The sequence below is a fragment of the Aspergillus ochraceoroseus genome (assembly GCF_002846915.1).
Source record: "Aspergillus ochraceoroseus IBT 24754 chromosome Unknown P175scaffold_5, whole genome shotgun sequence".
NCBI classification, from domain to species: Eukaryota; Fungi; Ascomycota; class Eurotiomycetes; order Eurotiales; family Aspergillaceae; genus Aspergillus; species Aspergillus ochraceoroseus.
The window spans coordinates 404,603-429,269 of record NW_024468480.1 but is presented as its reverse complement, the minus strand read 5'-3'; the positions used below and the strand labels follow the sequence as shown (position 1 = coordinate 429,269).

Below are 24,667 nucleotides of genomic sequence, written 5' to 3'. Positions count from 1 at the left end.
CGAAATTGACTATCCCTAATTAGGAAATACATTCTCCTAAAGGAAGAATCATAAATCCGACACTCCGCTACGTTCATGATAGTTAACCAGCTCAGCTTGTTAGTTTGCAAGCAAGGATTGTATCCATCTTCAGAAGTTTCTAGTCCGAAGATAAGACAATAATGTCATTCGCAGCAGAGAGCCCACTAATCAACGTCCGGCTCGAAATCGAGAGCCTCCGGACCGAAATCTACAACATGACGGCGCCAATTACAGCCACCGCCACGGATTTCAACGAAGCTCAGTTCTGAGTTGCGGATATGAGTCGAGTGAAGTCTTGATAGATAGTTCAGGATAAGAGAGGATTTTCAAATATTTCTTCTTCACGCAGGTCCGGAGGAATCCTGGGTTACGAGAGGATGCAGACCCTCATTGATGAGAGAGGAAATGTGAGAAGAAAGGCAAGCGACTTGCATTACAACATCGAAATCATGGGCATGGCATTGGTATAAACTATACTATATAATATCAAGTGGCTGGTCCCTCTCCCTTCTTTATTCTTTAATGTTTTTTTTTTTTTTTTTTTTTTGGCTCTATATTTCAAAAATCTCACCCATTCCAACTCCCGCTCCCTCGGCGCCGGCCCGACTATCAACAAGATCTAGCCGCCAGCCATTCCAATCCCGGAGCTTCCGCTTGATCTCGCGGACCCATTCAACACGCTTGCGGGCCTCTTCTTCGGCCTGTGCGCGCGCGAATTCTGCTTCGTCGAATTCGTCGTCAAAGTTCTCCTCCGAGAGGAGCTCGAGACTGCCGCGCGTGGCAGGTGGATGTTGGTGCTGATTCGATGGCGCGCGGCCGCGATTCCCGTAGAGGGCATTTCCGCCTGTGAAGGCTGCTATGCCACTGGACAGCACGGTGGAGAAGGAAGAGTGTTGCTGCTGGTGGGCCATGCTGCGACGACGAGCGTGTTCGGGGCTTCCGCCGATGAGGTCGACGTCGTCGAACGCGTTGGCGGCGGGGTTAGGGTTGTACGATGGATAGTCGGGTGCGACGATCCCGGTGTCCTCTCCCTGTACGAGCTCCTGGCGCTTTTCTTGCCATACCCCGCGACGAAGATCGAAGACTTCGCCCTCTAGCTCGCGGATTCGGCGCTGGAGTCGGGATCGTTCTTCGTCTTCGAGCTCGTCAATGGCGTCGTCGTCAGTGCCGCCGGCTTCGCGCTTCCTGAGAGCCTCTTGCTCTTCCTTGAGTCGCAGATTCTCATTCTCGACGCTGGCCAGCTTTTTCCGTAGTACGGCAGCTTCCTTCTCGAACTTTTCGCTCTCGCGGAGTCGGGCCTGGTGTCGTGATTCAGACTCCTTGTGTAGGTTTCCAATTGCTTGCAGTTTCTTCTCGAGGCTTTCGATCTTCTTCTCGCCCTCGGCCTTTTCTTGTTTCAGCTCCTCAACCTCCCGCTGTAGAGTCTTGATTAGGGTTTCGGTGGAGGTCTTGTCCACGCCTTCCCTAACTGCCTTTTCGGAAGCGCGGGTCAGGGCACTTTTGACGTCCGCAAGTTCACGCTGGGATTTCTCCAAGGCGGATTCGCTCTGCGAGAGTTTCCCTTCGAGGGCTGTTATCTGCGTTTCGTGCGCATTCTGCGAAGACACCTGGGCACGGAGGTTGGAAATTTCCAGCTCCATGGCTTCCATCGCGGCAGCCTTGGATTCCAACTGCTGCATTAGATCGGAAGGAGGGGATTCGGAGGGACCAGGGACGGAGATACTGGCATTGCTGCGGTGGGTGCGTGTTTGAAGGTGGGAGTTGTGTCTTTGAAGAGAAGCGATCTCCGCTTTCTGCAGCAGCGCATTGTTAACGGTTAGTTCCTTTCGTAGTATCAAAAAAAAAATTTAGGCTCTTCCATACCAATTCATCTATGCCTTCTGCCTTCTTCTCCGCCCTTTGCAGCTTCTCCTGGAGCTCTGCAACATCCACGCCCGCTTCCCGCAGATCCTCTAACTGATCCTCCGTCTTCTTCCATCGAGTCGTAGCATCTTCGAGCTCCTTCTCCAACCGCTTATTATCCTTCTCGAGCTCTTCGATCCGCGTCGACTGTTTCCGGTATACCTCGTGAACGGACTCCCCATCCGCACTGAGCGGGGGTAACGAGGGCGACTTCAACGTCGCAGACGGCGACGTTGACATGCTCCCCTGCGAAACAGAAGACTTCCGGAAAGATGACGACCGCATTTTCGACTGGATGGAGAGCGAGGCCTGCCGCGTGTGGCCGGCGCGTGGGGTGTCCAGCTTGGTAGCCAGCGGCTCATCCTCTGGGTTAAGAGACGTGGGAGCCTCTGGCATGGGTTCCGTAGGCGATTCCTCCTGTGTCTCTGGCTGTGTGGACTGGGGCTCATCGTCTTTCTCTCCTGTTGCGGGTTCTTCGGGGGTTGCTGCGTCTGCATCTGGTGGTGGTGGTGGTGGCGTACTAGAGGATTCCGGAGTTTCTGATTCTTTCGGAGTATCGGAGCTAGCGGGTTTCTTGCTGGCTTTCTTTTTCTGTTTTTGGAGTTGTGCTACCTGTTTCACCGGAATTATCGTGAGTAACCATATTAGCCATTGTAATCTGGAGGGGGGGGGGGAACAACTAACCCTCTTTTTGGCTGCGGCCAGCTTCTCGGCCTTCAGGCGCTCCTCTTCATCGGCCATGGCGTGTTTAGAAATACTTCGGCTGTGCGACGAGGAGGGTGCAGAACGGAGAGAGAAACTCGGGTGGGTTAGATTCGATGGTAGAGACTCTCGGTGGGTGAAGGACAGCTTTCCCCATGTCGTGCACGGGCCACCCGGTCGAGGGCGGCTTCGACTTGAACGACATCATTCTACAGTATAGACTCTGCTGGTGCAAGACGAGTTTACCAAGTCTACCGCTTGTTCTAGCTTCGATAAGCATCGTATATGCTGCTGCCCAGGATTTGAAGCGTAAATTGGTCAATTTGTGTTAAAAAGATACAGCAAGAAATAAAATATTGACAACGGCTTCTCGGAGACCAGTCCTACCACCAAGCTACACGCAGCGCGTCCTCATCGCCAGCAAATCGCGCACTATATTAGATATAGGGGCCGGATCGGCAACCTCACTTAACGCCCCAAGCCCGTTCAAAATGCAAGTTGAATGCGGATGGAAAACAAGCAACGCCTCAGAAATGAATCAACTCAGACAGGGGGGCAGGAAAAAAAAATATAAAAAAAAAAAATTAAGTTAACTTAGGTCAGCCGAGACAAAAGAGAAAAAACAAAGAAAAAAGATCAAAGCCCATTAGGTCATTAGCATCATCAAACCTCCATCGAGTCCGCAATCTCCTCACTCATGGCGCGAACGGTGCCTTTGCTACCGGACCGAGATCGGAATTCCTCATCACTCATGATATAGTGATCGAACTCATCCACGGGTCGTTTCGATTTGTGCTCCTCATCACTCTCACTCTCATCAAGCTCAGCATGTTCGCCAAACCAGTAGCGAGTCCGCTTGCTCGAGCTGATATTAGGGGTCAGATATCCGTCGTCGAACGTTCTCTTCGTCGTTGGCGTAGCGACGCCCTCGCTCGGTGTGTGACTGAGAATAGGGATAGCTCTGATATAGATATAGCAAACACGCTTCCGCAGACGATTGAAAAAGAAGTAATGAAGGCTCCAAATTGCGCCGTCGTCGGCATCGGACGGGTCCTCCTCCGGTGAGTAGGAGTAAATAGAACACTCCTTCAAAGACATTTGCTCGTCCATGATCTTCCACATCCTTTGACCCCACGTAGAGGACGCTTCTGCATTGTATGATCCGGAAACGGTGGATGGGGATGGTGGTGTCAGATCAATGGCTTCACGTGGCCGAAGGTTGAAAAGCGTGGAGTCAATCGTGTTCATTACTCTCTTCAAATTCCTCTCACGATGGAAATCCGACGGGCGTAACACATGCGAAAAGTCATAGTCAGGGTGGCTCGCGTTCAGCGTGGCGATCAGATAGGCAAAGGTGCGGCGACTCGAATGATCGCTCAGGGGCCCAAACGGACTGGAGCGGGAGAGATTCAAGGAAGCAGCCGCGTGGGACGCGTTCGGAGGAGATAGGGAAGCCGACAGGCGGAGAACCGACTCATATTGGGCCTCTAGTGATTGTTCGATGTTCTTGTACAACTTGCGATCGGCGCGGGCGGCTTTGGTGGTATAAAGGTCACAACCCCCAACGATATGACAATCAGCGGTATCGAAATTCAACGAACTCGTCACGTCTTCAAACTCGGGAAGTGGAAGGAACTGCATCCGGAAATTGGTCAGTTCGAATGGCTACGCGGCGCAAATGTGTGGGACTCACCTTCATCTTGGGCACGAGAGAGAGAGAGAGAGAGAGCGGTCAGAGGTGGCCTTTCAGTTGTACACTATCAAGAGAGTTGCAGTATATGTACCGAAACGGTCGGATATTCTCGTGAAAGGCTGATACAAGGAAGACAAAGGATTCGGGCGTAGGACGGGTGATTCAGTAGTTTCAGGCGGTCCCGATCGTCGGAGATAAGCAATGAATGAGTTGGCAGGTGGAACAACTGGCCAGAATGGGCAGAGAAAGCGTGAGCAATGGGCAGTTAGTAGGCGAGATTCAGCACAGCAACGACCATCACAGAAGAAGGCCAGGTAGATATAAGAAGCAGAGAGAAGTTCTTGGGAGGGGAATGGACGGAGAGATGGAATGATCACCGTGCCGGCAATTGGGGGATGGTCGAGTTGCGCGTTGCGACCGAGGGGGGTGAGATCACGTGTGGGCCGCAGTCAGCCAGTGATATCACGCACCTACCTCACGGGTCTAGAATTGAACCAGAGAATTGAAGTTGGGAAACCATCAAACTTTCAGTAGTCCTGAGATTAGAGAATGCCCTGCTTGGATAAGTTGGTGGAGAGTTCCGTGGAATCCTGAAGGAGGTCAATGTAGTATTAAATTAGCCACTGCAGGTGGTAGTAGTAAACATTCAGCAACGCCTATTGAAAAGTCCAACGCCAGTGTATATACGCCCTTGAAAGCCCAGAGCCTGGGCCAAGTCATAGAATAGAAAGGGGGAAGCGCTCGTGCACAGACGAGGCTTCTACATGATCTTCGTAACCACATCTTCCTCGACCTGCAGGGGTGTGAGTGAGCATTAGCCTGCGTCGTCCATGATGATGCGATGACAACCAGGAAAGACCAGGATGAAAACGTAAATCGGGGGCAGTGCTCTAGAGATCGTGCAAAAGGGACTCCAGATTAAACAGAGAGAAACAGGGGCTTTCGGGAGAAACGTCATGCAGCTTATCGCGGGATGGGGAGGGAAAAGGACAACGACAAACCACTTAATCGGAGGACTATCCAAAGGGGGCGGTATGATAACGCAGGTATATTTCAAATCCAAGGCCCCAGGCCCTCCTTGATGGGTTTGTGATGCGGTTGGGGGGGGATGATCCAAAGAAATAGGGTGGTAACTCACCTCCATATCTTCTAAACTGTCTTGTTGGCTGATACACCGAAGCACATTCTTCTTGCTACTTTCCTGCATTTCTCCTGCCAGCAGGAGCTCATCCAGGATGAAGTAGGCCTTTTGGAAGTTGAAAATAATATCCAGCTCGCACACATTGCCGTAGTATTTGTCCATCTGCTCGACGTATCGGTGGACGATCTCGAGGGTGATCAGCTCGTTATCAGTCGAGGCACATCCGGCGATGAAGAAGAGGGAGGCGTATCGACGGTAGACGACCTTGGTGTCTGAACAGCGAGGCCAGGTTAGAGCGCTGTAGGGGTGGTGCGGGGTGGTCGGGGGGGGGGGGGGGGGGGGAAGAGCGTCGTACCTTTGTATTCGAGGAAATTGCACATCCGCGTGCGACGGGACAGCACGAGTTGGGTTACATCTTTAATGATCTTGGCTTTATCCTTGGGGGATAGAGTGGTAAACCATTTAGCAAGGCGCTGTACAGCAAAAATTGTGCGCAGTTAGTTCAAGCTTTCCGGCCAGATCTCAAAGTCGGGTGGGCGACGAGACGAACCACTTTGCCTTGTCGAGAGAGGAGGATGAGGTAGCTGGGGATAGATATCAGCAGAGGTTAGGAGTGACTTGCAGTGTTCAAGCCTTACTGAATTGCCATTGTGTGGGTTGAGAATAGGTGAGGGATGGAGGGAGGCCAAAGAAAAAAGGTGGATGTGGATGTGGATGTGAACAAATTCTTTTGTATTTGCACGGGCCGCACGGAGTGATTCATTTCCCCTGCCCCGCAACTCCTGACACCAACCCAACTCCCACCTTTTAATCTGTCTTTTTCAAGATTTCAGGGGATGTGATTGTTGGTGTTTTGTCTACTCGGAATTATCTGAACTTGTCCAGCATTTCAGGCCATCTCCTGACAAAATTATGGGTGCTTGAGTTATTTACAATCTCTCCAACAACACTACACTACTCTAGGCAGACTCTCACAACAACTAGGCACCTATCAGTGACTACCTAGGTACCATCCAGCTATGATATATACTGCTTAAAGCATTGGCTGGTCACATTATCTAGAATGGTCGCATAACCGACAAAAGACCCGTTCCAAATGTGGTTTACATCGCTTCCTCCTCAGACCTTGACTACTTAGTTATATAAAAGAGAACAAATACATAATGTATGATGATGTATATGTATAGCAACCCCAATCCAAAACTCCAGTACATAAACCAACATCTAAATCAATAAGAAACTGTGGACCAATATAATACTGTATCCACCTTTTTAGCTGAACGGTAAAGCGGACAGAAACATATGCTACCTACCCTTAGACCAGACTTGATGGCTCGTCCTTGCGCGGAGCTTGAACGTAGCTCTTGATCCGCGCCCATCCCATGGAATAAACTACCAACCCCAGCAAAGCGATACTATAGCCAACGCCTTGCAGGAAAGAGATGCGAGTGTGCCAAATGACAATTGACGCCAAGATCAACAGAACGTTCTTGGGAATGCTGACCAGCGTCATGGTAAGCCCGGATGTCTTGCCGATCTAGATCAAGATTAGCAACGGCCAAATGCACCTAGCAAGAAGAAAGAAAGAGAAGAAGAAAACATACCAGGGTAAACACCGACACATTCAACATGAACCCCACAATTGCATTAAGCAGCAACATCCCGACCCCCGTCTCGGCAACAGCACTCCACTGGAACGTCGCAAACTCCGTCCTCCACGCCAGAAACAAATTCATCAGCGCACAGACCGGCGCAGAGTAATACAGACTAACCAGCGGATCCATCTTCTGCCCGTCATTATCCGACAGGAGAATCTGGATCATGATCAGTCGGTTCGCGTCGAAGACTAGCGCCGCGAGCTGGAACCCCACGCCCAGCCAGGAGAACTGGATCTCGCCTGATACGGCGAGGGCAACGCTGAGGGTGATGATGAGGATGTTTGCGACCTTGGCGGCGGAGAGTTCTGCGACGCCCCAGAACCAGCTGGTGAGAAGGGTGACGACTGGGCCGGCCGCCTAGGATATCCGTTAGATACTTGGCTAGGATGGCTCTCGAGAGGGAGAGGGCACACTTGCCTTCAGCATCTGAATAAAGGAGATATTCAGGTAAAGGTAGGCGATGTTGCTGCAGACGAGACTGCCGCTGTATAAGAGACCGATTGGGGCTATCTTCTGGAGATAGACCTTGGTGTCCATGGTGATTGTCTTGCGGCCATCGAGGATACTTGTTGTTCGCGCGAGGACTTGAGTTGCAACAGTGGCGAATATGAGATGCCAACTTGTGAGGATAATAGCTAGATACACCTTTTAGCATGGCCGGCCGCAATACCGAACAGCTCTGCAGCTCTGACTTCAGACTTGGACTTACGGTATCCTATGAAGCATGAAGCAATTAGTCTAGTCTTCACGGAGTGAGGGGGGAAGAAGAAGACTCACGAAACCCAGTCGACTCCAGGATCCATTTATTGAATAGGATCGTTAGATTTGACCAGACAATCCAGGATCTTTCACATATCAATCAATCCCCTGGCGGTTAATCGGATGCCCAATAAAAAGAAGGTCAGGTAGGAGGCTACATACAGTGTGAGGAATATGATCTTCCATGCTGCCCGCTCGCTGAGGGTCGATTTGGAGTACATCTCTATCTCTCTCTCTCTCTCTCTCGTATTTTACAGAGATTGGCTCCCCTCGCAACTACAATTAGAGTACCACAAGGGCCTTTTTTTTTTTCTTTCTTTGTTCTTGTTTAAAGGGAATTTGGTATAAGTCTCGACCATATCACTCCTCCGATCCGGTGCTACCCAGGTACCGTACGGATCCGCATTAGCCGGTGGGAACTACTGCCACCAAGCATGCAACCCTAAAAACTCCACACAGGAACAGACATCGATTAGAACCAGCAGAATATGAATGCGGATGGGAAATTCTGAGCTTTCATGGTGGTTGAAAATGTAACATTGATTTTGTTCTGCTGCGGTAAGATAAGTATGTAGGGGGAAAAAAAAATTTTATTTTCATATAACAGCCCTTCTCTACATACACAACGAACAATAAAAAAAAAAAAAAAAAATTAACAAAATCTACCAAGTATGAGTACAATATGTAATGAAATAGCTCGGCCATGCTTCCACATCCATGCGCCTCTTGCACTCTTCCGGGTCAAATGAAGGGTTCGAAGCTGCCCCAAGACAGGCAGTGATCTTGCCATCATCCACCCAGCTATAAGGGTAAATTTGCTCACGGGGTAGGAGTACTAGCGAATGTTTGAGGGAATCAGAAATTTCCTCAGGGTCCGAAAGAGGGCAGAACAACTCCCATGACGAGTCCAGATCCCGAACTCTCCTACAGAGCTGCCGTCGCAACGACTCGTGTCCGTGGTTGCCATAGTACTGCTTAATCAAAGGTCCCAGAATTGTAGGGCCGGTCATCGCTTCGACACTGCCATCGCCGCCTTTGGGGTTCTCAAGGACGTAAAGAACAGGAAGGAGCCAAAATGGATGGCCTGGTGGTGAAGCCATCCAGCCGTTAGGAACCGCGGCGGAGCTCTCTATATCAGCTGCGTGCGCCATGCGCCCAAGGAACGCGCGCTGCACTGGGTTGTTCTGTGCGGGTGCGGCGGACGAAATGACATCCCAATGCGATGCGAGAGAAACGGAGTGACCGGCAAATAAAGGATCCACAGGACGGAGGGCTTCTGTGTCGACGTCGGCATACATTCTGGAAAGACGGGTTAGTTCGATGGAAATAGACACAACAGATATCCCTTGTATAGAGAGAAACATACCCCCCAAACAGATACATATAGAAATTCCGAACCATATCTGCCCTGTTAATCTCTTTAGGAAGCGCACGATATGTGTCCAAGAACCACGGAAAATATTGCTGAACTAGAAGCTCATTGGTTTCGTCATCCCAGAGCACATACTCCCAGTCTGGATGGTGATCTATTATAGTTTGCACCCAGGACTGGGCGTTTTGAGACATGTTGCTGCCAGCAGGGAACCATGTTTGATGGATAATCTTGGGGATAGTGGTCCAATCCTTCGCAACAGGGCGTGAGAGAAGCTCATAAGCTGAGAGCTTTCGAGATTGAATAGGCTCTGGAACGGTCACTTCGGTAGGAAGGATCGTTGAACGGAACGGATAGAGCAAGACGAGGATCAGAGCAATGGCAAGAGTGTAGTGGCATTTTTTCCGGAGACAATGGAGCATAATCCGTCCTGCTCGTGAGACGTTGGGCTGGGCCTTTGATGTCATGGATAGTGAGTAGTGAGCGCTCTGCGACAGGTTCTATACAGAAAGGTTCGCTGCGACCATTTGGATAGGCCTGCCGGCTGTTGGTTTGGATAAGCTATCTTGAGGAGGGGGAATTAGTGTATACTTAGGTTATGATTGCACACACTTGACCGTGGACCAAGATGCTACCTTCCTAAAGCCCATGCCAGAGGATCCAGTACTCGTAGTGGCTGTCCCTCTCATAAACTCGACTATTGCGGATAGCTGGTCCATGTTCATCCCTTCCATCCACCCACATTCCACAGGGTGGATTCCTCCTCTAATCTGTGACCAATTAACATTAACCTGGTATACTCCGTACTGCTTCACGAGACTTCCACCTTGGTGTATCAAATCCGGCCTTTTGGCTGCCCGTCAAGCTATCAACCTAGAACTGCGAGCATGATTCTCAACCCCTTCCGAAGAAGGTTGCTATTCACAAAAGTAGAGTTGATTTAGATTGCTTTAGGATGCATAGAATTAATTTTACAGGATTTCAATTTATTAAATGCATAATAAAGATAACTAACTAACTAACTAACTATGCATCAAAGCATCTGAAGATACATATCCGGATGCGGAGACTGGCGCAAAGCGAGCCATCAGATTCCCACAACCACTTCCGTCTCCGGGGAATGTCCCTAGATATGGATGGACGTCAATATGTGGATTGCTCGTTAGGAATCTAATTGAATTAGAGGGGGGGGGTTGTGTGGTTGTCCGTTTCCCTAGGTCAAAAACTGGATACCCTACTGTGTAGGAGCCTGGCAGACAGCAAGGTGACATTTGAGTCTGTCATTACGCAAGCCTGAGTAACTAACTAGTTACTTCATAGCTTAGTGAGGGTTGAACTAGTTATAACTACATAGTTAACTATATACTAAAAGTGTGTCATGTTAGACTACATGCCTTCTAGTGACCGAGATTCTTGGTACAAAGGACCCTGAAAGTGAGGTCAAAAGTAACTGTTGACCATCACCTAGTATTGATATAATGATCTTATTTCAACCATATCAAAGATAATACGCAAGATACAACTATAGTTCAAAACAGACTTCATTTCTTTTTTATTTGTTTGTATTATTCCAAGGTCAATTTCCCCAAACACCACACCCACACCCACACCCTAACCCAACCAACCACCAAAACAAAACAGCCCTAAACTCCCACCAAATTATTATTATTAGATAGTACAAGATCATCACCCCCATCCATTAAATATCTATTTTTTTTTCCCTGTCATCCCCGAACGCGATTCCTTTTGATTAAGCATCTGTCAAGCACATATCCGATCCGAGTCTGGTTTCGAACGACAGCTCGAATCCATTCTCGTGACATAGTGTGCATAGCATGGCGTAGGGGAGCATATCGCTCCCCTTTCTCATAGTCTCATAGCCATAGCACATGAAAGGCACATCGCAGGTTTTAAACCTGTGCCATGCTAGGGCGGCCCAAGCTGCCACGCGCAGGACCAGTTCGAGGGCGCATGTTCACACCAGTACGACGCGACATGAGGATTGAAAGAACCACAGACGCAGTGTACCCGGCCCACGCGAACCAGAGGAACGCAGTCGATGCCTGGGCCTCGCGACAACGCCTTTCCTGGTGCACTGAGCCATTGGTGATCTCGTTGGTGCTTGTGTATGCCTTGTAGTTTCGCATTTTGTTAGTACAGCCCGACTTTTTTTTTTTTTTTTTTATAAATTTGGAGGGGGGGGTGTGATCCAAGTATGAAATGCAAGTAAATTACCCTGTTGCTACAGCTATGCGCTTCCAGTTTCGCAGCCAGGGCGATACCGGCTGTGAGGAAGAAAATGGCGTTCAGAGTATCGATGACGATCATGATAATTGGGTGGATAGCCCAATCAAGGTTGAAAGATGCAGGCACGAGGTAGAACAGCGTGAACATGGAAAACGCAGACACGAACATGGCGTAGTTAACTGTTGCTGGGTTTCCGGCGAAGGCGCCCGCGATCATATTTCCGATGAGGGCCATGACGAGCAGAGTCCAGAGAAACTATTCGGGTTGCTTTTAGTTAGCACGAGACAAAACCATTACGGACAATGAGAAGGAACGTACTTCCCAGACCCGAAGGCCGAGTTGAACCCCTCTCAAAGCCATATTGCGTGTAGAGAGTACTGGATTGGACTGGGGCTATAGAAGGCGAATATCGAGGGGTCCTGCTAGGGCTGCAATGCGCGCGAAATGAATCGAGATCTGAACGATCGAGCAAGGGATGAAATGGAAAGGACAAGATGGGGATGATTTTTTTTTTTTAAGTACGGAATATTCGGGGGGTGAGGATGACGATAGGATGCTGTATCTTTTGCAAATCCGCTACGTCATGTCATGGTCCTGGCGGTTGGGCGGGAATCATGAAATCACCACCCGATTGACAAGTAGCTTTCGCCTTTCTTACCCGAAGTATTCTATGGGTATGTATATTATGATAATCATGAGATTATTTTGTTATTTTAATGGAGATCAATCTATTCTACTATGTTATATTCCATCTGCATGAAGCTATCTTGACTGGATATAGCTTGATGATCTGAAAAAAAAGCGCCAGAGTCCGTCTGTCCACGCCCATGAAACATCATGCCGTCACAGACTGACTTCAGAGATCAGAGAGAGATTCTGGACAAATGCTACCTTGATTGCGTACCCACTGGATTGATAAACTTTGCACAGATGACCTGCCTTGTAGGCCAACTCCACTGGCTGGCGCATTACAGCAGAGGATATTTCTCACCTCAAGTGTCTTACAATCTTCTGCAAGAGTCCAGAGATCTTGAACAAGCTCACATTTAAGCTCATCAGTCCACAGTTCAGGCTCAGCTGTAGCTCAATCGACAGGGCAGCGATTTAAGATGTCTCACACATAATCATAATAGCAGACATAGGATTATATTATTTAATTAGACTTGGATGGTCTGTCTGTGTTGTTAGAGAACAAAACACCACACATCCCACCAATAAAGATCATATATACATACATATATATATTTATAAGGTTATCAAACCCCCCATGTCTATACCTTTCTTCTCTCTCCACAAACACCCCCCCCCCTCTCCCGGTACCTACCTATCTACTTAAGAAGGCAACTCATAAGCCTCGTGCTGCTGCGGCACTGGACGCACATTCTGCTCTCCAGCCGGCATCTCAGAAACAGGTATACTGGCCGACACAGGCGCATACCCTTTATAGTCCGATTCTGCGAGCTCCGATGGTCCGGCGACATAGGGCTTCGCGCCGGGAGGCCCAAAGTACGATCCGTCCTGCGGCGTGTGCGGCTGGGAGGTGGTCGCGGCGGTAGCGTACTCGGGTTTGTTCCTGCGGCGAATAAAGAATAATGCTGCGGCTGCGATGATGGCGGCGCCGGCGACAGGGCCGATCACGGCTCCGGCGATCCAGGCCCGGCTGCCTGATGAGGAGGACCCCTTGTTGCTATCGCTGTTTGCTGTTTCGGCGGCGTTGGTTGCGGTGGCTAGAGTGGTGTGGGAGGTTAGTTTCTGGGCTGTCATCGGTGCGTAGAGAGTGTGTTGTTTGGCTTGAGCCGCACTTACTTGTGCTAGAGTCGGTAGTTCTTGTTGCGGTGGTCGCTGTGGTTGTAGTTGTAGTTGTAGTAGTTGTAGTAGTGGATGTGCTGGTTGTTGAGGCCTCAATGGTGCGGTAAATGGTCCAGGCGCTCCAGTTTTCCCAGCAGCCCACGCTACTCGCTGATGGAAGGCCGTTGGGAGACGTCTCGAAGATGGTAAACGTTACGCAGGAATAGGCGGTTCCGCTATAGGACACCAATCAGTCTGTTGCTTTGGAGGGGGGAGTATGTGAAAAAAAGGTATTATGGGAAGCATACCAAGAAAACGTCTCACCGTCATTGTAAGTGAGGATGTTGTTGCTACATGCAGTGGGCAACACACATTTGCTAGCGTCGGTGGTTGTACATTCGCCGGCGTAAGATCCCGAGGTCACCCAGGGGAGCGTCGCCGTCATTTCCTCGGCTTATATACGCATTAGCACGATTTCTTCCAGACAATGAGCGGAGGGGAATACCCACTAAATGAATTGCCAATATACCATCCCATAAACCAGGAACTGGATGTGGTGGAGGCGGTGGTGGTGGTGGATTTAGTGGTTGTCGCTGCGTGGCCGATGCTGAAAAAAGCCAGCAGCGCTGGGAGCGTGGTCTTCCACATGGCTACAATGGATGAAGTTGATGGGTGTGGTCTTTTCGCAGGACACGCTCGACAGGGACACAAAGAGAAAGAAAAGAAAAGAAGAAAACCCGCGCCCTTGTTTTTGATTTTATTTTTTTTTTCTCCCACTGCCTACCCTATGTACATAACTAGGTGCCTGACTCGTATCAGACCCCTCAACTGGCAACAACAGCCGGGTGTGTCGGAGTCAATGTAAACGCAATCTGGGCGCAGCAGAGCCTCGCCAAACAATCACCATTGTGAATGGTTAGATATGTACTCCTTCGTGCTGTACTAATTTCCAGTGGGCCTATCAGAAGGACCCTTGCGTGTTAGATTAAGCCCGGAGCCCACCAGCATGGGCCGGTTTGGCTGTTAGTCTGGGTGGTCGATAAACCCATGTCTGGTCAGAAATTGACATTCAGTTACAGAGTACAGAGTACGGAGTACGCAGTAGAGGAAGGCTTTTCTCAGGTCAGTTCTTGTCGCTTGTCGGTGATGGTTTACTTTGACGTCGTCTGTACATATGGCCCAGAGGATGGATAGAATTCAAGTAACCACGCCACAGGGAACGCGTTCGGAAAGGCTTAACTAGCCCCCAACTCTTGGATCTGAATGGTATCTAGTCCGTTCCCTCGAGATAATCAAAGTTTCTTTCCTTTTTGGGGGGGTCTGAATGGCTAAGCTTGGCTATATATATATATATATATATATATATTTCAAGTACCCTTATATCCTCCTGGATGCCTCACTAGCAGAGGAATAGTTAACTAAGTGACCTCCTGTTGTCATCCCTTTTCGCTGTTTTCAATGTCTTGGGAGCACTTCTCCTAAGACAACATGGAAGTCAGCCTACTGATTCCCGCCTAAGAAGCTGCTTCAGCGGCTGTGTGCAGATACCAGGAGTCTATTTGTCTCGGAGGAGGCTCAGGGCCCAATGATCTTCTACCCTCACTCAGCTGCTGGTCATCTGTTTATCCTAATATTCCTTCAAGATCGCACCGAGCTAAACAATGGTCAGGCAGGGTTGATCTCTCTCTCTTCCTCTCTTAATACGGGAAAGACTGCTTCTAACCCCTTCTTAGAATTATTGCATTATTACAAGCAGCCTGTCCCAGCACTAAGCCTTACGATCACATACCCTCCGATAGCTTCCCGCGTCTGGACAGAACCGCAGAGGGCATTTTCGTTCCTTGCATCCTATCGTTTACTGGCCTGTTAATGTTCGCGTGGGATTTTGCCTTTCCGACGCCCTGCGAGAGGCTCCTTTGGCGGATAGCCGCCGTCTATCAACCCTTGTTTGGTTCGAGAACCCCCCAGAGCAGCGCTTGCGTTGGCTGGCATGGAAATTGCGAAACATCCACCCGGATCGGGATCCAGACTTGGCGCTTCCCTTACGGGTGCTTATCCCGAATGCCTTGCGCTGTGTTTTGTATTGTTTATCCCGGGTCTGGATCCTGGTGGAGGATTTCATTGGACTGCGGCGTTTACCAGAGAGGGCCTTCCAGACGGTGGACTGGTCAAAGTATATTCCTCACTGGTAGATGAACCTACATTCTAAGCTTTGGCAAGTTAGTCAAGACGTAATAAGACGAATAGTTAGTGAACTGATGGGTCAAGTATTAAATTTCTACATCTACATATATCCAAACTAAACGCTGCTTTTCAACAAGAGGCCGGTTGGTGTAGTTGGTTATCACGTATCGTTAACACCGATAAGGTCGCCGGATCGAGCCCGGCACTGGTCACTTTCTTTTTTTCTTTTTTTTCTTTTTTGACGTTTTAACACGTCAGTTAAGCTACAGAGATACAAAGTATTATTTTATTACATGCTTAGGGTCAACCAACCGAGAATATTGAATACTTTTCTATCTGTGGTCTGTTTAGCGATCTTGTATATATGGTAGAAATCAAGGGGAACCATATGACATCTCCAACCCCTAAGGACGGGGATATACATACATATTAGAAATCCCTAACAAATTAACTGATGAGAGGTCGTCAAACTATGACGGTAGAAAGTTGACCAAAATGGATTCAATTGGGTCTAACTAGGAAATAGAGAGAAGGAGAGATACTTGGAGGAAGTATGGAGATCTAGAAGGAAATGGTAGCCTAAATATATAAAGTAGTCACATGTCACTATCTTCTTTTTTATGGTGATGCTACTTTATAATAGTGCTGGTTATATTTACTAAGTATAGTACTCTAATATACCCCCTTTAGCAATATATCTATTTTATAAAGCTATTTAGAGTCTATCTTTAATCTACTAAAATCTAACCTCTTAATAAATTTATTAAATTTTATAATTAATAGTACCTTAATTAGCCTATTAGTAATATTATTTTCTCTACTAATTATTTATAACTAAATTCTATTATTTTTAATTACCTCTTTTATAAAGAAGTAGTAAATATCTATCTAATAAAGTATAAATATATAATTTAGCTTCTTTACTAATATAATAGTATTAATAGAATTAATATATAAAGATATAATATCTTTTATAGACTTTTCTAGTTTAATAGCTATATATAGCTTTTATAATTATATAGCTAGCTTTATTGCTATATCCTATATAATAAATTTAGTAATAGTTAAACTTAGAGCAACCAGCAATTACTTTACTAATCTCTGTCAGGGGACAGAGTTGGATTCAGATATTCATTGACTAGGAGCTAACTAGACAGAACAGCAGAATAGTAGGTATCAGGTAATAGACAGGACATAGCTTGAAGAGCTATAACAGGATTAAGAATAATATGGCTTAAATATAGGAATAAGGGTGGATAATTAAGGTAGAATTTAACTAGATAGGTATTATAGCTTTATACTATAATAGTATCCCCCTTCTTAGGGTTAAGCTCTATTAAGATTAGAAAAGAATTAGCTAGGATTTCTTAGAATAATAAAGATAGTAATTATTTACTAGTTAGTAAATATTCTTTAAATGTCAGGGGGCAGAGTCGGATTCAGATATTCATTGACTAGGAGCTAACCAGACAGAACAGCAGAACAGTAGGTATCAGGTAATAGACAGGACGTAGCTTGAAGAGCTATAACAGGATCAAGAATAATATAGCTTAAATACAGGAATAAGGGCAGATAATTAAGGCAAAATCTAACTAGATAGGTACTATGACTTTATACTATAATAGTATCCCCCTCCTTAAGATCAAGCTCCATTAAGATTAGGGAGGAATCGGCTGGGGTTTCTTAGAATAATAGAGGTAGTAATTATTTACTAGTTAGTAGGTATTCTCTAGATACTTAGCAGGCTCTTTAGTTAGTTTATTATATCTAATCTATTTAATAGTATATTATAGCTTAAGTTTACTATAGCCTTAATAAACTTATTAAGAATTAAGAACTTCCTTAACTTCTTATTCTTTTAATTCTTCTACTTTAATAGGTAGTAGTAGATTAGGGTATTAATTAGATAGAGGATTATTAGTAGTAGGATAGAGTAGAGATATATTAAATATAAGATAAATTTTTATATTTTTAGGTAGTTTAAGTTTATAAGCATATAGGCTAATAATCTTCTTAATATAATATAGCCTAAAGTTTTTTTAGTCTAATTTTTTCTATAGGTAGAGTATTTAGATATTATAGGTATCTAGCTAAACTTCTTACCCTATAGTATAGTAACATACAGGTTATCTTTAATAGTTAGCTTATACTTTATAATAGGCTTGAGTAGACAGGATCTTAGTATAGATAAACTTATAAATCTTATATATAATATTAGCAAACTTCTTAGTATCTTTCTTAGTAAGGTAGATAATAAGGTAGCTTAATTTAAATCCTAATATTAGATAAAATCTATAATTAACCATAAATAGTAATATTCCTATAGACTTAGAGTAAATAGAATTAGTAGTAAACTTAGTTATTAATAGCTATTTAGACTAATTATTTTATAGGTATAATATATATATTTATAAGTATTATCCTAAAATAGTATTAATATATTTAATTTAGCTATTAATCTTAAAATAATAAGTAGTAAATAATAGGTTATAAATCTTTAGGCAGGATATTAAGTATTTCTAAAAAATAGTAATAAATTAGACTCTATAATCTAATATAATTATTTTAAAGATATTATAAAGTTTCTAGATATACTTAAGGAATAGATTAGCTACCCCTTTAATATTAATTATCCTAGTATAGGAGAAGAAGTACTTTATCTTTATTAAATAGTTAATTATAACTAGGATAGTATTATAATTATTATTTAGTAATAAATATATAATAAAGTCTATACTTATATTTTACTAGATATATTTAAAAATTAGTAAAGGCCTTAGTATTTCTTACTTTACTTTTTAAGAAGAGGTAATTTAGTAGTAAAGGTAATAATTCTAGACCTATTAGTTAATATACTTATAAATCCTAGACTAGAAATATTTATATAATATTAGTTTATATATCTTAATTCTTCTAGAATATCTAATAGTAGGATTTTTATAATAGAGTCTTAGTATTTTAGTTTTTATCTTATTATAATTAGGCATGTAAAGTTAGTCTTAATATCTTAAGTATAGATTAATATATCTATAATTAGCTAGTATAATATTAGAATATCTTGATAGACTATTCTTTAGAATATTTAGAATAGACTAGAGCTTCTTATCTTATAAATAAGCTTTATTAAATAATAGTTATAATATTAGTAGCAGGGAGATTAGTTTATTAATAATAGGTTATTTAGTAAAGTATACTTAGTATTAGCTATTAGTATTTAATCTTAGATTAGTAGTAGTCTTAGGTAGCAGGTTTTTAGATTTTAGAATAATCTAGCTCTAGTAAAGGAGTTATTTATTCTCCTCCTTAAGTAAGTTCTCTAACCTCCTAATTAGTATATTAGGCTTAGTACCTAACTTCCTAGAGTAATAATATATTTAGAAGTTAAATCTTAATAGAAATTTAGATTAACAGGCTTGTTAATAGTTTAATAGCTTAATTAATATAAAATATTCTAAATTCTAGTAATCTATAATAACCTTTATAAATAATAAAGTCCCTTCTAGTTTAAAGTACTATTTTTTAAAGTAATAAATAATAATTAATAATTCTTTATTATAAATCTTATAATTATATTCTATTATAGAATATTTCTTAGAGAAAAATATAATAAGATATAATATATCTTTATTATTATATTATAATAATACTCTAGTAAATATATAATTAAAAATATTAATTTCTAGAATTATATCTTTTAACTAGTTAAAAAATTTTAGTATTAAGGCATTTATAAAAGCAGCTTTTAATTATTTAAATACTTCTTAGTAGGTAAATATCTAATTAAAATTAATATTTTTCTTAATTAGGTTAACTAATAGTCTAATAATTTTTAAAAAATTATAGATAAATTAGTAGTAAAAGTTCCTAAAGCTAATAAAGGCTTAAATATTAGTTAGATAGATTAGTATTTTTTATTTAGTAATTATTTTTACTTTATTAGAATCTATTTAGAAGCTATCTTTACCTATAATTAGTTTTAGGAACTTTATCTCGCGTATGAAGAATTTATATTTACTAAATTTAGTATAAAGTCCTACTACTTATAGATATTCTAATACTTATTAGATATAATAAGTATATTTAATATAGGTTTAGCTATAAATTAAAATATTATCTAGATATATAATATAGAAGATATCTAGATAATTATATAAGGCTTTATTAATAAATCTCTAGAATAATACTAGAACTTTAGTAAGCTTAAATAATATTATTAAGGATTTAAACAGGCCTAATTAAGTTTAAAAGGTAGTAAGGTATTCTTGTTCTTTTTTAATCTATAAATTATTAAAAGTAGAAATAATATTAATTTTTAAGAAATATCTTATCCTTTTTAGGTTATTTAGTATCTCTTTTATTAGTAATAGTAGGTAATAATCTTTTATAATAATTATATTTAGGACTTAATAATCTATATAGAATTATAAGCCTCCTCTAGGTTTCTTTATAAATAGGATAGGAGATATAGTAGGGAAGGAACTAGAGTAAATAAAACCTTTTCTTAGATTCTTTTTAATTTATTCCTTTAAAACTTTTAGTTTATTTTAGGATATACTATATAGATTCCTAAAAAATAAGATTTTTCTAAATAGTAGTTTAATCTTATAATTATTAAGTTAATAAGATAATAGATACTTAGCCTTCTTTAATAAGAATATATTATAAAATTTAGTAAACTTAGGGAGTAGTTACTCTTATAGCTTAGATTTAGTAATAATAATAGGGTTTAGAGTAGCTTTAATATTAGTAATAGTAGTAATAAATATCTAGTATCTATAGCAGGTATATATAGTATAGGTAGTAACTAAGACTTTAATAATATCTTAGTTCTTTAAAGATTTAGGGCGGGGATTAAGGTATTAGAGAGAAGCTTTTAGTAATATATTATATAATACTAAAATCTTTATAAGCTTTAGAGATATATTATAGTATTTTTTATAATAAAAATTTTTAAATAGAATAATATAATTAGTAAATCTAATCTAGAGGTTATGGGTCTTTAATTAAGGTAAGCTAAGAATAATAGGAAAGTATATAAGTTAAATTATAAGAAAAGTAATATTCTTTTTAGTATAATTATAAATTCTTTAGATTAAATAAATAAAATAAGTAATATTACTAGACTTTACTAGAGTATTATTAAATTCCCTTAATAGAATAGGATTCTTTAATAATAATATTTCTAATTAATTATTTATAGTCTAATTATAGTCTATAAAATATTTATTCTTAGTTCTAGAATTAATTATAGTAAAGATTAATAGAGTCTTATTAAGGGTCTCTAGATTAATAGGTAGAATTATTAGTTTAGATTAGTAATTTTTCTCCTCTACTATTATTCTAGCTATCACAGCCTTTAATAGGTAGAGGGAGCGCCAGGGATATCCTTAATTATAACTTAGGTTAAGAATACTCTATTTTCTAATTTAGGGAATATAAGATATTCAGCAGGTAGGGTTCTAGTTAATAAAGGGTATAAATCTAGTTTAGTAATAAATATAGAAATATAGCTAGTTAGTTTTTAGTTAGGATATAAGTAGCTACCTACTAGGTAATTAGTACTACTACAGCAGTAATACAGGCATTAGGTTTAATAATTAAGGTAATAGGCAATAGACAAGTCTATTAGGTCTTTAGTAGGAGTAGCAGTAATAACAGGATTAATAGGAATTATAGGAATTTAGGTAGTAGGAATTAGCTTTAAGATAGGTTAGGGAGGCTAGGAATTCTTTATAAATAAGAGTAAGGTAGTACTTATATAATAATAATAGTAATTTTCTAGATTTTATAGGTAATTAATAAAGTTATAATATTATAATAAGGCCTTAAAATATATTAATATCTCTTAAAATTCTTAGCTAATAACTTATTCTAGAATTATAAATAAGATATTTTTATTTATATTCCCTTCTAATATAAGGTATTAGAATTTAGTAAAAAAGATATTAAATTTATAATAGGTTTATTAGAAATAAAATAAGTTAATATAAATATTAGCTTCTAGATTTAGGTCTCTAAAAGCTTTCTTTAGGATTTCTAAAATCTTAATATAATTATTTAGTTTATAGATTCTATCTTAAATATATAATAAGATTTAAGTATATAAGGTTTCTTTAAGGTAATTAGTTATATAAGCTATTCTACTATTTAAGATTAGAAAATAATTAAGGTTTATAATTATTTTCTAGTAGATTTAAAAAATAAAGTATCTTAGATTACTTTATTAATTATTAAACTTATTAGGGTTAGGAAGTTATTTAAAGATTTAAGTAATAAGAATAGATATAATAAGAGTAGTAGTAGTAATAGAGGGGGCAGTAATATTAGTATCTCTTTTAAAAGGAAATAATAATTAAGAAGGCATGCTATTTTAAGTAAGTATTTTAAATAGCTTTTATTAGGTTTTTTTAGCTTGTATCTTCTAGTACTTAATTATATTATCTTTCTATTAAATATAGTTAAGAAGGTTAGTAATAATAGAGTATAAGATAAATAATTTATAGAGTTCTTTTATAGTAGTAATAAAGAACTAGTATATCTTAATAATATATTATCTTAATTTATTAGGGATATTATATAGGAGGGTTTCTATACCTTTAGATAGTACAGGCAGCAAGGCAGGCATAATAGCAGTAATTAACTCCTAGTAGAGAGGAGCTACATAATATTAGGGAGTAAAGTTAAATTTAGATATTTATTAACTAGGAGCTAACTAAATAGAATAGCAGAACAGTAGGTATTAGGTAATAGACAGGACATAGCTTGAAGAGCTATAACAGGATCAAGGACAACATGGCTTAAATACAGGAATAAGGGCAGACAGTCAAGGCAGAATCTAACTAGATAGGTACTACAGCTTCGCACCGTGACATTAAATATTTAATAGGCTCTTTAATTAGTTTATTATATTTAATTTATTTAATAATATATTATAATTTAGATTTACTATAATCTTAATAAATTTATTAGAAATTAAGAATTTTTTTAATTTTTTATTTTTTTAATTCTTTTACTTTAATAAATAATAATAGATTAGAATATTAATTAAATAAAAGATTATTAATAATAAGATAAAGTAAAAATATATTAAATATAAAATAGATTTTTATACTTTTAAATAATTTAAATTTATAAATATATAAGTTAATAATTTTCTTAATATAATATAATTTAAAATTTTTTTAATCTAATTTCTTTTATAAATAAAGTATTTAAATATTATAGATATCTAGCTAGACTTCTTACCCTATAATATAATAATATATAGATTATTTTTAATAATTAACTTATATTTTATAATAAGTTTAAGTAAATAAGATCTTAATATAAATAAACTTATAAATCTTATATATAGTATTAATAAATTTTTTAATATTTTTCTTAGTAAGGTAAATAATAAAATAGCTTAATTTAAATCTTAATATTAAGTAAAATTTATAATTAGCTATAAATAGTAATATTTTTATAAACTTAGAATAAATAAAATTAATAATAAATTTAATTATTAATAATTATTTAAATTAATTATCTTATAAATATAATATATATACTTATAAATATTATTTTAAAATAATATTAATATATTTAGTTTAATTATTAATCTTAAAATAATAAATAATAAATAATAAATTATAAATCTTTAGGTAAGATATTAAATATTTCTAAAAAGTAATAATAAACTAGACTTTATAATCTAATATAATTATTTTAGGGATATTATAGAGTTTCTAGATATACTTAAAATATAAATTAATTATTTCTTTAATATTAATTATTCTAATATAAGGAAGAAAGTACTTTATCTTTATTAAATAATTAATTATAACTAAAATAATATTATAATTATTATTTAATAATAAATATATAATAAAATCTATATTTATATCTTACTAGGTATATTTAGAAATTAATAAAAATCTTAATATTCCTTATTTTATTTCTTAGAAAGAAGTAATTTAGTAGTAGAGATAATAATTCTAGATTTATTAATTAATATACTTATAAATCTTAAATTAAAAATATTTATATAATATTAATTTATATATTTTAATTCTTCTAAAATATTTAATAATAAGATTTTTATAATAAAGTCTTAATATTTTAGCTTTTATCTTATTATAATTAAGTATATAAAATTAGTCTTAGTATCTTAAATATAGACTAGTATATTTATAATTAGCTAGTATAATATTAGGGTATCTTAATAGACTATTCTTTAAGATATTTAAAATAGACTAGAGCTTCTTATCTTATAAATAAGCTTTATTAAATAGTAATTATAATATTAGTAATAGGAAGATTAGTTTATTAATAATAGATTATTTAGTAAAATATACTTAATATTAGTTATTAATATTTAGTCTTAGATTAATAGTAGTCTTAAGTAATAGATTTTTAGATTTTAGGATAATCTAACTCTAATAAAAGAATTATTTATTCCCCTTCTTAAGTAGGTCCTCTAATCTCTTAATTAATATATTAGGTTTAATACCTAACTTTCTAGAGTAATAATATATTTAAAAGTTAAATCTTAATAAAAATTTAGACTAATAAGCTTATTAATAATTTAATAACTTAATTAATATAAAATATTTTAAATTTTAGTAATTTATAATAATTTTTATAAGTAATAAAATTCTTTCTAATTTAAAATACTATTTTTTAAAATAATAAATAATAATTAATAATTCTTTATTATAAATTTTATAATTATATTTTATTATAAAATATTTTTTAGAAAAAAATATAATAAAATATAATATATTTTTATTATTATATTATAATAATATTCTAGTAAATATATAATTAAAGGTATTAATTTCTAAAATTATATTTTTTAACTAGTTAAAAGATTTTAATATTAGAGTATTTATAAAAGTAGCTTTTAATTATTTAAATACTTCTTAATAAATAAGTATCTAGTTAAAGTTAATATCTTTCTTAATTAAGTTAACTAATAATCTAATAATTTTTAAAAAATTATAAATAAATTAATAGTAAAAATTTCTAAAGCTAATAAAGACTTAAATATTAGTTAAATAGATTAATATTTTTTATTTAATAATTATTTTTATTTTATTAGGGTTTATTTAAAAGTTATCTTTATTTATAATTAGTTTTAGAAACTTTATTTTATATATAAAGAATTTATATTTACTAAATTTAATATAAAGTTCTATTATTTATAAGTATTCTAATAT

The 24,667-nt window shown here is 38.7% G+C and overlaps 8 protein-coding genes and 1 non-coding gene across 9 annotated transcripts; 3 read left to right on the top strand and 6 right to left on the bottom strand.

Annotated features, from left to right (window-relative positions):
- Nucleotides 1-90: 90 nt before the first annotated feature.
- On the bottom strand, nt 91-1,930 carry P175DRAFT_0258423 (uncharacterized protein). The gene has a single exon (XM_040892717.1). It carries the CDS (start codon nt 1,698-1,700, stop codon nt 573-575), a length of 1,128 nt encoding a protein of 375 aa, XP_040751258.1. The 5' UTR covers nt 1,701-1,930; the 3' UTR covers nt 91-572.
- P175DRAFT_0258479 (uncharacterized protein) lies at nt 1,856-3,067 on the top strand. Its single transcript, XM_040892718.1, has one exon. It carries the CDS (start codon nt 2,162-2,164, stop codon nt 2,843-2,845), a length of 684 nt encoding a protein of 227 aa, XP_040751257.1. The 5' UTR covers nt 1,856-2,161; the 3' UTR covers nt 2,846-3,067.
- Nucleotides 3,068-3,288: 221 nt separating this feature from the next.
- P175DRAFT_0493678 (RNA polymerase III-inhibiting protein MAF1) lies at nt 3,289-4,324 on the bottom strand (the record flags this gene model as incomplete). The annotated part of the gene is made up of 2 exons (XM_040895980.1): nt 3,289-4,260; nt 4,319-4,324. The coding sequence occupies 2 exons, from the start codon at nt 4,322-4,324 to the stop codon at nt 3,289-3,291; spliced, it is 978 nt and encodes a 325-aa protein (XP_040751256.1).
- Nucleotides 4,325-5,078: 754 nt separating this feature from the next.
- On the bottom strand, nt 5,079-6,108 carry P175DRAFT_0532807 (AP-1 complex subunit sigma; the record flags this gene model as incomplete). Its single annotated transcript, XM_040900000.1, has 5 exons — nt 5,079-5,111; nt 5,178-5,731; nt 5,815-5,932; nt 6,010-6,043; nt 6,098-6,108. The coding sequence occupies 5 exons, from the start codon at nt 6,106-6,108 to the stop codon at nt 5,079-5,081; spliced, it is 750 nt and encodes a 249-aa protein (XP_040751255.1).
- Nucleotides 6,109-6,774: 666 nt separating this feature from the next.
- Nucleotides 6,775-9,670, bottom strand: P175DRAFT_0509856 (uncharacterized protein; the record flags this gene model as incomplete). The annotated part of the gene is made up of 7 exons (XM_040898464.1): nt 6,775-6,996; nt 7,064-7,474; nt 7,535-7,752; nt 7,895-7,962; nt 8,039-8,117; nt 8,898-9,175; nt 9,243-9,670. The coding sequence occupies 7 exons, from the start codon at nt 9,668-9,670 to the stop codon at nt 6,775-6,777; spliced, it is 1,704 nt and encodes a 567-aa protein (XP_040751254.1).
- Nucleotides 9,671-10,859: 1,189 nt separating this feature from the next.
- On the bottom strand, nt 10,860-12,062 carry P175DRAFT_0480503 (MARVEL domain-containing protein). Its single transcript, XM_040895434.1, has 3 exons — nt 11,814-12,062; nt 11,484-11,750; nt 10,860-11,380 (listed from the first exon to the last, which is right to left on the bottom strand). Exons 1-3 carry the CDS (start codon nt 11,853-11,855, stop codon nt 11,159-11,161), a joined length of 531 nt encoding a protein of 176 aa, XP_040751253.1. The 5' UTR covers nt 11,856-12,062; the 3' UTR covers nt 10,860-11,158.
- A 711-nt stretch (nt 12,063-12,773) lies between these two features.
- Nucleotides 12,774-14,017, bottom strand: P175DRAFT_0502033 (uncharacterized protein). Its single transcript, XM_040897299.1, has 4 exons — nt 13,793-14,017; nt 13,592-13,736; nt 13,302-13,519; nt 12,774-13,222 (listed from the first exon to the last, which is right to left on the bottom strand). Exons 1-4 carry the CDS (start codon nt 13,929-13,931, stop codon nt 12,828-12,830), a joined length of 897 nt encoding a protein of 298 aa, XP_040751252.1. The 5' UTR covers nt 13,932-14,017; the 3' UTR covers nt 12,774-12,827.
- Nucleotides 14,018-14,626: 609 nt separating this feature from the next.
- P175DRAFT_0258296 (uncharacterized protein) lies at nt 14,627-15,538 on the top strand. The gene is made up of 2 exons (XM_040892716.1): nt 14,627-14,957; nt 15,017-15,538. The coding sequence occupies exons 1-2, from the start codon at nt 14,869-14,871 to the stop codon at nt 15,477-15,479; spliced, it is 552 nt and encodes a 183-aa protein (XP_040751251.1). The 5' UTR covers nt 14,627-14,868; the 3' UTR covers nt 15,480-15,538.
- A 67-nt stretch (nt 15,539-15,605) lies between these two features.
- P175DRAFT_0t97 lies at nt 15,606-15,679 on the top strand. The gene has a single exon. It is a non-coding gene; the product is annotated as a tRNA-Val (tRNA).
- The last annotated feature ends 8,988 nt before the right edge of the window (nt 15,680-24,667 follow it).